Source organism: Pseudophryne corroboree, chromosome 1 (genome assembly GCF_028390025.1).
Source record: "Pseudophryne corroboree isolate aPseCor3 chromosome 1, aPseCor3.hap2, whole genome shotgun sequence".
Taxonomy (NCBI): domain Eukaryota; kingdom Metazoa; phylum Chordata; class Amphibia; order Anura; family Myobatrachidae; genus Pseudophryne; species Pseudophryne corroboree.
In genome coordinates this window covers 140368673-140384100 of record NC_086444.1, presented here as the reverse complement: position 1 = coordinate 140384100, position 15428 = coordinate 140368673, and the positions used below count along the sequence as shown (strand labels likewise).

General features: G+C 46.6%; 1 protein-coding gene across 5 annotated transcripts in view; it reads right to left on the bottom strand.

Moving 5' to 3' along the window:
- SREK1 (splicing regulatory glutamic acid and lysine rich protein 1) overlaps positions 1 to 15428 on the bottom strand; it is a 207634-nt gene that overhangs the window by 113845 nt on the left and 78361 nt on the right. For 3 of the 5 annotated variants that reach the window (XM_063963325.1, XM_063963311.1, XM_063963300.1), the window contains exons 4-6: positions 10526 to 10558; positions 4156 to 4365; positions 3139 to 3317 (exon numbers count right to left, since the gene is read on the bottom strand). In XM_063963325.1, the coding sequence (XP_063819395.1) occupies positions 3139 to 3317; positions 4156 to 4365; positions 10526 to 10558 (422 nt within the window). The remainder of the gene's footprint in view (positions 1 to 3138; positions 3318 to 4155; positions 4366 to 10525; positions 10559 to 15428) is intronic. The other 2 variants (XM_063963318.1, XM_063963306.1) reach the window with 1 other exon arrangement.

The following is a 15428-nucleotide window of genomic DNA, read 5'->3' as shown; positions in this document are numbered from 1 at the left end:
TACACTCCCATTAGGATGAAGTTAGTGTGTATGCGAGGGGGAGGGCTTATATCCTCCCCTAAGAATGGCGCCAGGAGTAAAAAGTAAAATGGCCGACATTAAAAATTTTTAGTCACTTTATAAACTAAACTCAGCCTCCTGTGCTATGCTATGGGGAGGCGCGCTGATCGTCTACCAGGTGAGTGTCTGCAAACCTGTAGTCCCAGCCAGCCTCACACTCTCTCCGCACTCCGCTCCGTCCCACGCTCCGGGACCGCCCGCCGCAGCGCTCAGCCGAGCTCTTGCGGCGTCTGACCTCTCCTGCCTGTACGCGCTACGGGACGTCTCTCACTAAGTCCCGTAGCGGCGATAAGATAGTTTAGCGCACAGAAGTTACCCCCGGCGCGTCAGGAGAACTTGAGCTCTCAGCATAGAATCTCACTCTAGAAAGGGGAGACTGAGATCGCTGCCGCTGTGTAGCATAAGCCCACCAGTTAACTGTATCTAAAGTGGGATTAGAAACCAGGGGAACTCTTGTAATGTTAAATTAATAGGGCAAGGAAGGAAACTAAGAAACCTAACAGGGCCCTTCGTAAAAAACCAGTACTCACTGTTTTAGATGAGGATTTTCCAGATGAGAGATGCAGGTCCCTTCAATAGGGATCTTTGTCTCTCTATATAAGTCAGCATTGTCTCCCTTTTATTAGGTGGACGCAGCTACCAAATGTTTTAGTCAGGAGCTCAGAGCTCCATGTGCTACCTCCTAGCACAATTTCCAAAACTGAGGGAGGAGGGATGTGAAGGGGGAGGAACCGGCTGTGCAGACAATACTGATTTAGATTGTGCCACACCTCCGGTTGCAAGCTTCACACCCCTAATGTCTAAGGAACTCCAGTGTCTCCTAGTGGATGAAAGAGAAAATTCCGTACGCAACGGAGGAAAGGGTTCTTAACTGTTAGGGCAATAAGGATTTGGAATTCCCTGCCAGGGACGGTGGTAATGGCGGACTCTGTAAATGCATTTAAAAAAAGGATTGGATAAATTTCTGATTGAAAATGATATCCAAGGTTATACCATTTAAAATATTGACGTTGTTAATAGGATTTATAGTTAACTAGTCATAAAACATTACTTCAGCAGGTACATTATACTATATACTAGTGCCTCGGGCCTAGGGCCTCGCATGAAACCTTCCGTACTGAACTGCTTCGTAAGAAGCCACCATTTTCCCCACAAGGATGCATAGATGTACTGAGATTCAGGTAGGCTTCAAGGCGGCCTGAACCATCGAGTGGATTACCATTGCCTTTTCCAAGGGAAGGAACACTAAGACTCTGTGGGCCTAATTTAGACCTGGGGGCAAAGTTACGAAGATGGGAGTTCTATTTAAGGTGGGATGTTACCCATAGCAACCACTCAGTTTCCAGGTATTATCTTCTAGAATGTGCTAGATAAATGAGAAGTAGAATCTGATTGGTTGCTATTAGCAACATCCCATCTTAAATAGAACTCCCATCTCAGTAAATTTACCCCCTGGTCGCACGCAGGCTATTTTTTGCACTGCTGCGACCAGGTAATCACCGCCCACAGGGCAGGGGGGATTCGCTGTGCAGGGCTGCAAATGCTTGTGCAGAGAGCTGCACAACCAAAAGTTTGTGCAGTCTCTGCACAGCTCACGACTTACCCGCTGCGATGAACCAGGACGGAGCGGACGTCAGGATCCCTCCCTGGAAACGGCCGGGCACGCCTGCGTTCGCATGGACACTCCCTGCTGAAAACGGTCAGCTGATGCCCACGAATGGCCTCCTCTGGTCAATCTTTTAGCGATCGCCGGTGCGATCGTTTTCTTCGTTAGATCCATCGCTCCCTGGTGACGGCCATCACCATGGTGTGACGCGCTTGCCCATTGCGACCTATGCGCAGGCGCACTTCAGACCTGATAGCACTGCCTGAAAATAATAAACTTTGAAAATAAATGTAGAAAACTCTTCAGGAGCTTCCAGAGATGTGACCAGCTCCTTCGGGCACATTTTCTAAACTGAGTCTGGTAGTAGGGGCATAGAGGGAGGAGCCAGCACACGTTATCAAACTTCTATAGTGCCCATGGCTCCAAGTGGACTCATCTAGACCCCATGGTACTAAACAGATACCCAGTATCCCCTAGGACGCAAGAGAAAACGAAACAAAACAGTACTTACCTATAACTGAAACTCATGACTGATGAATGCTAATCTGTCATCTCTCTATCAAGTGAATGAAGAGGAAAAACTGGATTTTTGTACCCACCAGTATAATCCATTTCTCCGATTCCATTATGTGAACATTGCTGGTAGGAATATAGCTCAGTGCATACACACTGGGCGATTTTCACTGTGCCATGCGATGTTCACGGAGGGACTGAACCACGTTCCACAGTAGGAGACTGTGGAAAGCGTTTCACTTGGCTGGTAAAAACAGCCCGATGGACGGCAGCGGCTCATGATGATGTAGATCAGCGTTCACTGCCCGGCCATACACAAAGGCCGAGTTTCAGCTCAAAGTAGCTCAAAACGCCAAAAGTGAGCTATATTGAGCTCAAAATCGGCTAGTATGTTTGGGGCTGAAGACCGATCCAACTTACCACTACGCGAGCCTCTGGTGCGAGGTGGACACTGCATGTGATAGGTTGATCTGAGGCGTTCCAAATAGTAGAAAGATGCACAAAAAATAAACACCCCCCTCATTTCAGCCTGAAAAAAAGAGGCCCAGCTTCAACGGGTATGTAAACTAAGCTGAAGTCAGTAAAAAATTTACCTGTCCCAGATATAATATTAATGCACATTTATCATATGTTAACTTAACACTGGAAGCTGCAACTGGAAGCTTGGTTGTGAAGCTGAAGTTCAGCTAAAGAAAGGTCGTTGACCATCACTTACGAACTTGTTTTGGACATAAGGGAGCTGAAGGTGACATATGGCTCTTCAAAAAACTAACAGTCAAGGAGAACTACATAACTTACTGAGTGTCAATACATTGGTTTGCTCTAAACACTATCAAGACCCTTGTATATGCTACAGTGAACAGAGACATATTACAGATTTTAGCACAAATTATGAAGCAAACTGGTTTGCATTAGAAGCATTTTAAAACGTATATTGTCCGTTGAACGAAGTAACCTACTTCAGGGGTCTATCACCAAACATAACGCCATTGAAGGTCAAAGCTCTAGACACTGAATTCTGGTCAGAAAACTCCACAAAAGCAAACCGTGTGGGTTGCGTCTCGTCCCCAGCCATACGGACAAAGCGGACATCTCCAACCTGCTTAAAGAACTCCAGCAGCTGTTCTGCTGTTGTAGTCTGAAAAACATAACAAAAATCATGTGTACAGCAGGTCTCTTAGATTTATTCGAAATGCACTTGTTATAACAAGGTAACTTACATAGTACTGTAGCACAAATATGGCTCCTTGAGGCACTAATCTAAACTGTGCTTGGAGGGATATAGAGAGGGAGGAGCCAGCTACACTTAATGAAATAAGTTTAAACTGCCAGGGCTCCAATTATACCCCATTGTCTATATCAGTGATGGCTAACCTTGACACTCCAGCTGTTGTTGAACTACACATCCCAGCATGCTCTGCATCAGTTTTAGAATGGCCAAATAGCAAAACTGTAGCAGGGCATGCTGGGATGTATAGTTCAACAACAGCTGGTGTGTCAAGGTTAGCCATCACTGGTCTATATGCTCCAGTGTCCACTAGTGGATGAAGGAGAAAAAGGACTATTAACTTAATATTCTTTCAAAAGAGCAGAGAGACAAACAATTAAGGGTAACCACCACTCAAGGGGGGTGGGGTGGGGTGCCTAGGTTACTTAAATTAACCAGAGAATGAGCACTGTAATGCTACTTAACACAGCTTCCATATTGTAACAAAAAATAGGACAAAACCTAATGTGTAAACCAACTGAACCAATCAAAAATATATACAACACATTGATCGTACAGCGTAATCTAGGACAGAAATAGCTGTCGGAAGAGCCTCGGATAAATAGTTCACAGACATCCTGTCACACCTTTCACGCAGTAAGTGAAGAAGAAATCTGTACATGTTGGATGGCAGGCACTGATCCACAACAGGACTTTTTAAATAGATTTCACATAGAGCAACAAGGACAGACGCGACACAGAAACTTACTACCTGGGAATTTAAATTTCCAACGTAAATTGTTCTCCTAATTTCATCAACCTTTGTGGGATCGACATTGCCCATTAAAGGCGGTTGTGGCAGTTCTCCAAGTGCTGATAGGGCAGGTGTAAGAGCTGGAAGCACTGTGGCGAGAGCTGGTATAACTGGCTCCAGTGGCGTTGGTAACGTTGCAGCCAGTGTGGTAAATGGAACACTAAGCTGAATAGACAACACAAATAAATACAAGTTACCAGCGACTTTAAAGATCATTTGTTCATCTTAAATGAAATGATTAACAGTTACAAATGGCTAGGGACTAGTCATTCATAGGAACCAAATGCATCTTAAAAGCACACCTGTCATTTAGACACAAAGGTGCATGAAACAGATAACATAAGCAAGCAGACATCTAGGTTCTTCCTTATTCACCTTTACACGTCGGTATGAAACCTGTCATTTTCTGGCCTGCTATAAATATTAACGAGTAGAGTGAACATCCCCATCACAAACACTGGCATGGAGAATGCTCCCTGTGCCATATTCAGTACATGAGATTTGGGTGAAACAGATGACTATGGCATATATAAAGATCTTAAGGATTAAGTTCGTTTTACTAAATTATAAACAGAAAATAAGAATTTACTTACCGATAATTCTATTTCTCATAGTCCGTAGTGGATGCTGGGGACTCCGTAAGGACCATGGGGGATAGCGGCTCCGCAGGAGACTGGGCACATCTAAAGAAAGCTTTAGGACTATCTGGTGTGCACTGGCTCCTCCCCCTATGACCCTCCTCCAAGCCTCAGTTAGGATACTGTGCCTGGACGAGCGTACACAATAAGGAAGGATTTTGAATCCCAGGTAAGACTCATACCAGCCACACCAATCACACCGTATAACCTGTGATCTGAACCCAGTTAACAGCATGATAACAGAGGAGCCTCTGAAAGATGGCTCACAACAATAATAACCCGATTTTTGTAACAATAACTATGTACAAGTATTGCAGACAATCCGCACTTGGGATGGGCGCCCAGCATCCACTACGGACTATGAGAAATAGAATTATCGGTAAGTAAATTCTTATTTTCTCTAACGTCCTAAGTGGATGCTGGGGACTCCATAAGGACCATGGGGATTATACCAAAGCTCCCAAACGGGCGGGAGAGTGCGGATGACTCTGCAGCACCAAATGAGAGAACTCCAGGTCCTCCTCAGCCAGGATATCAATTTTGTAGAATTTTACAAACGTATTTGCTCCTGACCAAGTAGCTGCTCGGCAAAGTTGTAAAGCCGAGACCCCTCGGGCAGCCGCCCAAGATGAGCCCACCTTCCTTGTGGAGTGGGCATTTACAGATTTTTGGCTGTGGCAGGCCTGCCACAGAATGTGCAAGCTGAATTGTACTACAAATCCAACGAGCAATAGTCTGCTTAGAAGCAGGAGCACCCAGCTTGTTGGGTGCACACAGGATAAACAGCGAGTCAGATTTCCTGACTCCAGCCGTCCTGGAAACATATATTTTCAGGGCACTGACAACGTCTAGCAACTTGGAGGCCTCCAAGTCCCTAGTAGCCGCAGGCACCAATAGGTTGGTTCAGGCGAGACGCTGAAACCACCTTGGGGAGAAACTGAGGACGAGTCCTCAATTCCGCCCTGTCCGAATGGAAAATCAGATAAGGGCTTTTTCAGGATAAATCCGCCAATTCTGACACGCGCCTGGCCCAGGCCAGGGCCAACAGCATGACCACTTTCCATGTGAGATATTTTAACTCCACAGATTTAAGTGGTTCAAACCAATGTGACTTTTGGAACCCAAAACTACATTGAGATCCCAAAGTGCCACTGGAGGCACAAAAGGAGGCTGTATATGCAGTACCCCTTTTACAACGTCTGAACTTCAGGGACTGAAGCTAGTTCTTTTTGGAAGAAAATTGACAGGGCCGAAATTTGAACCTTAATGGACCCCAATTTCAGGCCCATAGACACTCCTGTTTGCAGGAAATGTAGGAATCGACCCAGTTGAATTTCCTCCGTCGGGCCTTACTGGCCTCGCACCACGCAACATATTTTCGCCAATTGCGGTGATAATGTTTTTGCGGTTACATCCTTCCTGGCTTTGATCAGGATAGGGATGACTTCATCCGGAATGCCTTTTTTCCTTCAGGTTTCGGCGTTCAACCGCCATGCCGTCAAACGCAGCCGCGGTAAGTCTTGGAACAGACAGGGTCCTTGCTGGAGCAGGTCCCTTCTTAGAGGTAGAGGCCACGGATCCTCCGTGAGCATCTCCTGAAGTTCCGGTTACCAAGTCCTTCTTGGCCAATCCGGAACCACGAATATAGTGCTTACTCCTCTCCATCTTATCAATCTCAGTACCTTGGGTATGAGAGGCAGAGGAGGGAACACATACCCTGACTGGTACACCCACGGTGTTACCAGAGCGTCTACAGCTTATTGCCTGAGGGTCCCTGGACCTGGCGCAATACCTGTCGAGTTTTTAATCATGTGGAAGACTTCTGGGTGAAGTCCCCACTCTCCCGGGTGGAGGTCGTGCTGAGGAAGTCTGCTTCCCAGTTGTCCACTCCCGGAATGAATACTGCTGACAGTGCTATCACATGATTTTCCGCCCAGCGAAGAATCCTTGCAGCTTCTGCCATTGCCCTCCTGCTTCTTGTGCCACCCTGTCTGTTTACGTGGGTGACTGCCGTGATGTTGTCCGACTGGATCAACATCGGCTGACCTTGAAGCAGAGGTCTTGCTAAGCTTAGAGCATTGTAAATGTCCCTTAGCTTCAGGATATTTATGTGAAGTGATGTCTCCAGGCTTGACCATAAGCCCTGGATATTCCTTCCCTGTGTGACTGCTCCCCAGCCTCGCAGGCTGGCATCCGTGGTTACCAGGACCCAGTCCTGAATGCCTAATCTGCGGCCCTCTAGAAGATGAGCACTCTGCAACCCCCACAGGAGGGACACCCTTGTCCTTGGTGACAGGGTTATCCGCTGATGCATCTGAAGATGCGATCCGGACCATTTGTCCAGCAGGTCCCACTGGAAAGTTCTTGCGTGGAATCTGCCGAATGGGATTGCTTCGTAGGAAGCCACCATTTTACCCAGAACCCTTGTGCATTGATGCACTGAGACTTGGCTCGGTTTTTAGGAGGTTCCTGACTAGCTCGGATAACTCCCTGGCTTTCTCCTCCGGGAGAAACACCTTTTTCTGGACTGTGTCCAGGATCATCCCTAGGAACAGAAGACACGTCGTCGGAACCAGGTGCGATTTTGGAATATTGAGAATCCAATCGTGCTGCCGCAACACTACCTGAGATAGTGCTACACCGACCTCCAACTGTTCCCTGGATCTTACCCTTATCAGGGAATTGTCCAAGGAAGGGATAACTAAAATTCACTTCCTTCGAAGGAATATCATCATTTCGGCCATTACCTTGGTAAAGACCCGGGGTGCCGTGTACCATCCGTACGGCAGCGTCTGAACTGATAGTGACAGTTCTGTACCATAAACCTGAGGTACCCTTGGTGAGAAGGGTAAATTTTGACATGAAGGTAAGCATCCTTGTTGTCCCGAGACAACATGTAGTCCCCTTCTTCCAGGTTCGCAATCACTGCTCTGAGTGACTCAATCTTGAATTTGAACCTCTGTACGTAAGTGTTCAAAGATTTTAGATTTAGAATCGGTCTCACCGAGCCGTCCGGCTTCACTACCACAACAGTGTGGAATAATACCCCGTTCCCTGTTGCAGGAGGGGTATCTTGATTATCACCTGCTGGGAATACAGCTTGTGAATGGCTTCCAAAACTGTCTCCCTGTCAGAAGGAGACATCGGTAAAGCCGACTTTAGGAAACGGCGAGGGGGAGACGTCTCGAATTCTAATTTGTACCCCTGAGATATCACCTGAAGGATCCAGGGGTCTACTTGCGAGTGAGCCCACTGCCCGCTGAAATTCATTGAGACGGGCCCCCCACCGTGCCTGATTCTGCTTGTAAAGCCCCAGCGTATACTGAGGGCTTGGCAGAGGCGGGAGAGGGTTTCTGTTCCTGGGAACTGGCTGATTTCTGCAGCCTTTTTCCTCTCCCTCTGTCACGGGGCAGAAATGAGGAACCTTTTGCCCGCTTGTCCACGAAAAGACTGCGCCTGATAATACGGCGTCTTCTCATGTTGAGAGGCGACCTGGGGTACAAACGTGGAATTCCCAGCTGTTGCCGTGGCCACCAGGTCTGAAAGACCGACCCCAAATAACTCCCCTTAATAAAGCAATACTTCCAAATGCCGTTTGGAATACGCATCACCTGACCACTGACGTGTCCATAACCCTCTACTGGTAGAAATGGACAACGCGCTTAGACTTGATGCCAGTCGGCAAATATTCCGCTGTGCATCACGCATATATAAAAATGCATCTTTTAAATGCTCTATAGGCAAAAATATACTGTCCCTATCTAGGGTATCAATATTTTCAGTCAGGGAATCCGACCACGCCAACCCAGCACTGCACATCCAGGCTGAGGCGATTGCTGGTCGCAGTATAACACCAGTATGTGTGTAAATACCTTTTAGGATACCCTCCTGCTTTCTATCAGCAGGATCCTTAAGGGCGGCCATCTCAGGCGAAGGTAGAGCCCTTACAAGCGTGTGAGCGCTTTATCCCCCCTAGGGGGTGTTTCCCAACGCACCCTAACCTCTGGCGGGAAAGGATATAATGCCAATAACATTTTAGAAATTATCCGTTGTTATCGGGGGAAACCCACGCATCATCACACACCTCATTTAATTTCTCAAATTCAGGAAAACTACAGGTAGTTTTTCCTCACCGAACATAATACCCCTTTTTTGGTGGTACTCGTATTATCAGAAATGTGTAAAACATTTTTCATTGCCTCAATCATGTAACGTGTGGCCCTACTGGAAGTCACATTCGTCTCTTCACCGTCGACACTGGAATCAGTATCCGTGTCGGCGTCTATATCTGCCATCTGAGGTAACGGGCGCTTTAGAGCCCCTGACGGCCTATGAGACGTCTGGACAGGCACAAGCTGAGTAGCCGGCTGTCTCATGTCAACCACTGTCTTTTATACAGAGCTGACACTGTCACGTAATTCCTTCCAACAGTTCATCCACTCAGGTGTCGACCCCCTAGGGGGTGACATCACTATTACAGGCAATCTGCTCCGTCTCCACATCATTTTTCTCCTCATACATGTCGACACAAAAGTACCGACATACAGCACACACACAGGGAATGCTCTGATAGAGGACAGGACCCCACTAGCCCTTTGGGGAGACAGAGGGAGAGTTTGCCAGCACACACCAGAGCGCTATATATATATATATACAGGGATAACCTTATATAAGTGTTTTTCCCCTTATAGCTGCTGTATAGTTAATACTGCGCCTAATTAGTGCCCCCCTCTCTTTTTTTAACCCTTTCTGTAGTGTAGTGACTGCAGGGGAGAGACAGGGAGCTTCCCTCCAACGGAGCTGTGAGGGAAAATGGCGCCAGTGTGCTGAGGAGATAGGCTCCAAGGTGTTTTTATTGCGTCTCAGGGCGCCCCCCCCCAGCGCCCTGCACCCTCAGTGACCGAAGTATGAAGTGTGCTGAGAGCAATGGCGCACAGCTGCAGTGCTGTGCGCTACCTTGTTGAAGACAGGACGTCTTCTGCCGCCGATTTTCCGGACCTCTTCTGCCTTCTGGCTCTGTAAGGGGGCCGGCGGCGCGGCTCTGGGACCCATCCAAGCTGGGCCTGTGATCGTCCCTCTGGAGCTAATGTCCAGTAGCCTAAGAAGCCCAATCCACTCTGCACGCAGGTGAGTTCGCTTCTTCTCCCCTTAGTCCCTCGATGCAGTGAGCCTGTTGCCAGCAGGTCTCACTGAAAATAAAAAACCTAAACTAAAACTTTCACTAAGAAGCTCAGGAGAGCCCCTAGTGTGCACCCTTCTCGTTCGGGCACAGAGATCTAACTGAGGCTTGGAGGAGGGTCATAGGGGGAGGAGCCAGTGCACACCAGATAGTCCTAAAGCTTTCTTTAGATGTGCCCAGTCTCCTGCGGAGCCGCTATCCCCCATGGTCCTTACGGAGTCCCCAGCATCCACTTAGGACGTTAGAGAAATCAAGTTTTACTTAAGCGGTGAAACTAAAAGGTTTGAATATTTCAACCCTGTTCTATAAGGTAGAAAGTCAATCCAATTCTCCAGTTAGGACCAGCATGTGATGGGCCCATTTCTTTTGCAAGTCTGTTTTGATTTGTAGTTTTTAAATAAAGTTTGGCCTACACATGTGATACCAAAGGCTACTGACCACACCAATACATCTACTGGGACACATTTCACATTACACATTGAATTAAGTTTGAGGTAGTTTTCCTTACCAATGGCACTTCCACTTTTTCTCTTCTAAGAACCTAAAGTCAGATAAATTGTTAGGTGACATCATGGCATAAGCATCGTATACAAATAGTAGGCAAAAAGGGAAATCAGTTCCAAACCCTCAAGAAAGCAATGTGTATTCAAACTCAAACGGAGGGTGAAGTACTAACCACCTTTATTATTCACTAAAAGACACTGCCATTATTAACAGACTGTTCTTTGATTCCCACTATTGCTACTATCCAACGGCATATGCATGCATTCTATTGACTTGTTTATACCAAACCAGCTATTGCACTACTAATTTTCTGTGTAAAAGATATTTACATTATCTTTATAAATCATTTTTTATTGTTGTGCTGTATTTATATTATGAATTTATATTGCTAGCATATTGTTTATTATTATTTTTTTTATAAATATATCAAACCAGCAGCTGACAATTTAATTTCTATTGTGCACCCACATTAATTCCCCTATTATTGAGGATATCCAGATCCTCTTTGTGTGGGCAGCCGAATGAGTTTTATTTATATTTATGTTTAATATTATTGATGAATATCTAAGTTACTACATAATCTTTTTAGCACCCACTTTATCTGTATTCATTTTCATGATGACTACTTTCTTGCATCACTGTACAGGAAAGGTATATAGAAGGACTGAACTCTACCATGCCTATGTAGTTATTTTACAGGTGATGACATTTTACACTTTAATTAACCACCTATGCCCCTAACCCACATCATAAGAAAACTGTCTAGCTTTAAATTATTAAAAATTAAATATGTAACTGTTATCCTGCAAATGTAAAACATATTTTCTGGTTATACATGTTGAAAAAGAATTTCTTTACACAGCTGTTTTGATTCCATAAACCAAAGTATTAAACGCACTAAAGAAGACTGGCACCTAATCAGTAGAATGATATACAAATACAGTTACTCACTTTCATGCTGCCTTATGTTTGAAACCTATTTTGAAGTTATATCATTTTAGCATCACCAAATGAAAGAGTTACCACATAAACATTTTCTCTTTTGGAACATAAATCACTCTGGAAATGAATAACATCATTGTTTACTACTTTTCCTTGGTTTGCTTCTTCAGGCGGCTAGTATTATTGTAGAATTCTGTTTCTGCAGTGTCATGTTAATACCATGGCAACCAATATCACATGAAGCATTATGAAGGGAGCAGAGGGACTTTGGTACGCCTATATGATCTCAATCTGCTCCATGTACTAAAAGGATTGTCCTCCTTCTCTTTTTGCAACCACATAACCAGCTGGGACCTAAGAGCCTCTTTATTTATGAACGGCAGCCATATTTTACTGCGCTCCAGAGAGATTATGAAAGGGAGGTAATGCTTTGTAATAGGACAGCTAAGATGGATACTTAACAGGTATTTAACTTGCTATTTAAACAAAGATCAAGGGGCAAATGTAATAGGGTGTGAGAATCAGAAAGTGAGATTTTGGTAAAATTATCCCTTTTTTTTAAAGTGCCAATCATTCACATGGCAAAACCAGGTCGATTTTGCCATGTAAATGATTGACACTTTAAAAAAAAAATAATTGGATTTAAATACCTACTGGTAAATCCTTTTCTCGTAGTCCATAATGGATATTGGGTTAAATCTAGTATGATGGGATATAGATGGGGTCCAAAGGAGCCAGTGCACTTTAAATTTCTTCAACTGGGTGTGCTGGCTCCTCCCCTCTATGCCCCCTCCCACAGGCAGTTATAGGCAAAAATGTGCCCGAAGGAGAAGGGACATATGAGAGAAGGAAATATGATAAAGAGTGGTGAGATTTACAAACCAGCCCACCACTAACATACAACAACAGCTGAACAGGTAACTACATAACAAGAACCTGCAGAAAAATCCACGCACTGAGGCGGGCGCCCAATATCCCTTATGGACTACGAGAAAAGGATTTACCGGTAGGTATTTTAAATCCTATTTTCTCTAGCATCCATAAGGGATATTGGGTAAATCTAGTACGATGGGAACGTCCCAAAGCTTCCAGAACGGGCGGGAACGTGCGGAGACGTCTGCAGTACCGCCTGCCCAAACTGGGTATCCTCTTGGGCTAGGGTATCAAACTTGTAGAACTTTGCAAAGGTGTTCTTACCGGACCAGGTAGCAGCTCGGCAAAGTTGTAAGGCCGAGACTCCACGGGCAGCCGCCCAGGAAGAACCCACTGATCTCGTAGAGTGGGCCTTCAGAGACTTAGAAACAGGTAAGGCTGCCGACACATAGACCTGTTAATAGTAAGCCTAATCCAACGAGCAATGGACTGCTTTGAAGCTGGACAACCCTTTTTCTGCGCATCATAGAACACGAACAAAGAATCAGTCTTTCTGATCCGTGCCGTTCGCTTGACATAGATCTTCAAGGCTCGCACAGCATCCAATGCCTCCTGAGAAGCAGAAGCACCAAAACTGGACAGAATCACAATAGGCTGATTCAAGTGAAACGCGGAGACCAACCTTCGGCAGAAACTGCTGTCTAGTCCGGAGCTCTGCTCTGTCCTCGTAAAAAAGACCAAGTACGGACTTTCACACGACACGGCCCCCAACTCGGAGACACGACGAGCAGAAGCCAGGACCAGCAACATCACCGCCTTCCACGTGAGGTACTTGTCTTCAACAGTCATAAGAGGTTCAAACCAAGAGGACTGCAGAATATCCAATACCACATTATTCATATCCCAGGGTGCCGTATGCGGCACAAATGGAAGTTGGACGTGGAGCACCCCTTGCAAGAAGGTCTGAACTTCAGGCAACAGTGCCAATTTCTTATGGAAGAAAATGCAGAGGGCTGAAATCTGGACCTTAATGGAACCCAGACGTAAGCCCTTATCCACACTAGCCTGCAGGAAACGTAAGAAACATCCCAAGTGAAACCAAGCGGGCGGATATGTGCGAACCTCGCACCAAGAGACATATCTCCTCCAGATATGATAGTGTTTTGACGTCACAGGTTTCCTGGCCTGAACCATGGTAGCAAAAACCTTCTTAGAAAGGCCCATGTGAGCTAGGATGTTCCGCTCAACCTCCATGCCGTCAAATGAAGACGCCGTAAGTCCAGGTAGACGAACGGTCCTTGTTTAAGAAGATTGCTTCTTAGTAGTAGAGGCCAAGGGTCTTCGACAGACCTGTCCAGAAGATCTGCATACCATGCCCTCCGAGGCCAATCAGAATTGCCTGGACTCTGATTCCTGATTCGCTTGAGCACCCTTGGGAGCAATGGAATCGGAGGAAACAGGTAGACCAGCCGGTAAGGCCAAGGCGACGCCAGTGCATCCCACTGCACTCGCCCAAGGGTCCCTGGCTCGTGAGCAATACCAAGGAAGTTTTTTGTGGAGACGAGAAGCCATTATGTCTAATTTGTGGGCAACGGTGATCTGCTGAAACATCAGATGGTGGAGCCCCCACTCCCCCAGGTGGAGATCGTGACGACTCAGGAAGTCCTCTTCCCAGCTGTCCACACAGAGAATGAAGATTGCCGACATTGCTCTTGTATTTCTTTCCGCCCAGAGGAGAATTTTTTACATCTCTCACATGCAGACTCTGCTTTCTGTCCCTCCTTGACGATTGATATACGCCACCACCGTGGCGTTGTCCTACTGTACCTGGATCGCGTGATCTTTGAGCAGAGGAAAGGCCTGAAGCAGAGCATTGTAGATTGCCCGAAGTTCCAGAATGTTGATCGGAAGGAGGGCTTTGTGGGCTGACGACCAGCCCTGGTAATGCCTCTTGGGTGACAGCTCCTCATCCCCGTAGACTTGCATCCGTCGTGAGGATCCAATCCTGAATCCCGAAACTTCGGCTTCCCAGGAGATTAGAGGACTGTAGCCACCACAGGAGGGAAATCCTGGCCTGAGGTGACAGCCGAATCATCCAGTGGATCTGTAGATGCGTCCCGGACCACTTGCTCAAGAGATCCAACTGAAATGTTCTGGCATGGAACCTCCCATACTGGATTGCCTAGTTTGAGGCAACCATCTTTCCCAATAATCTTATGCAAAGATGGACGGACAATAGAGTAGGTCGGAGCACCATGCGGATCACCTCCTGAAGTGTTTTTTGCCTTGTCCTCTGGTAGAAACACCTTCTGTGCCACCGTATCCAGCAACATCCCCAGGAATAGAAGCATTTGAGTTGGCTCCAGGTGGGACTTCTGTAAGTTGAGGATCTACCAGTGGTCTGACAGAATATGGATGGTGCGTTCAATATGGAGCAACAAAAGCTACCTGGATCGTGTCCAGATAAGGGATAACCTTGACCCCCGGGACCCGGAGTTGGAACATCATCTCCGCCATCACCTTCGTGAATACCCTCGGGGCTGTGGACAGGCCGAATGGTACAGCCTGGAATTGGAAGTGATTGTCCAGTAGGGCAAACCGCAGGTACGCCTGATGAGGTGGCCAAATCGGAATATGGAGATGGGCGTCCTTGATATCCAAGGAGACCATAAATTCCTGTTCTTTGAGGCCCGCAATCACTGCTCGCAGGGATCCCATCTGGTACTTGAACACCTTCAAGTAAGGATTTAAGGATTTGAGATTCAAAATGGGTCTGACCGAACCGTCCGGTTTCGGCACCACAAACCAGTTTGAGTAAAACCCCTTGCCGCGTTGCTGTAGTGGTACTGGAACAATGACGCAGGACTGGACCAACTTTCGGATTGCCTGTTGCAACATAGCTTGCATATCCTCCAAAGCTGGTAGGCTTGAATTAAAAATCGTTGGGGCGGGAGGGTGGGGGGCTCGGAGTACTGTCGAACTCCAGCTTGTAGCCCTGAGAAACGAGATCTGACCCAGGCATCCTGGCAGGAAGTCTCCCAGACACGGCTGAAGTGACGCAGTCGAGCTCCCACCTCGAGATCCCCTCGGGC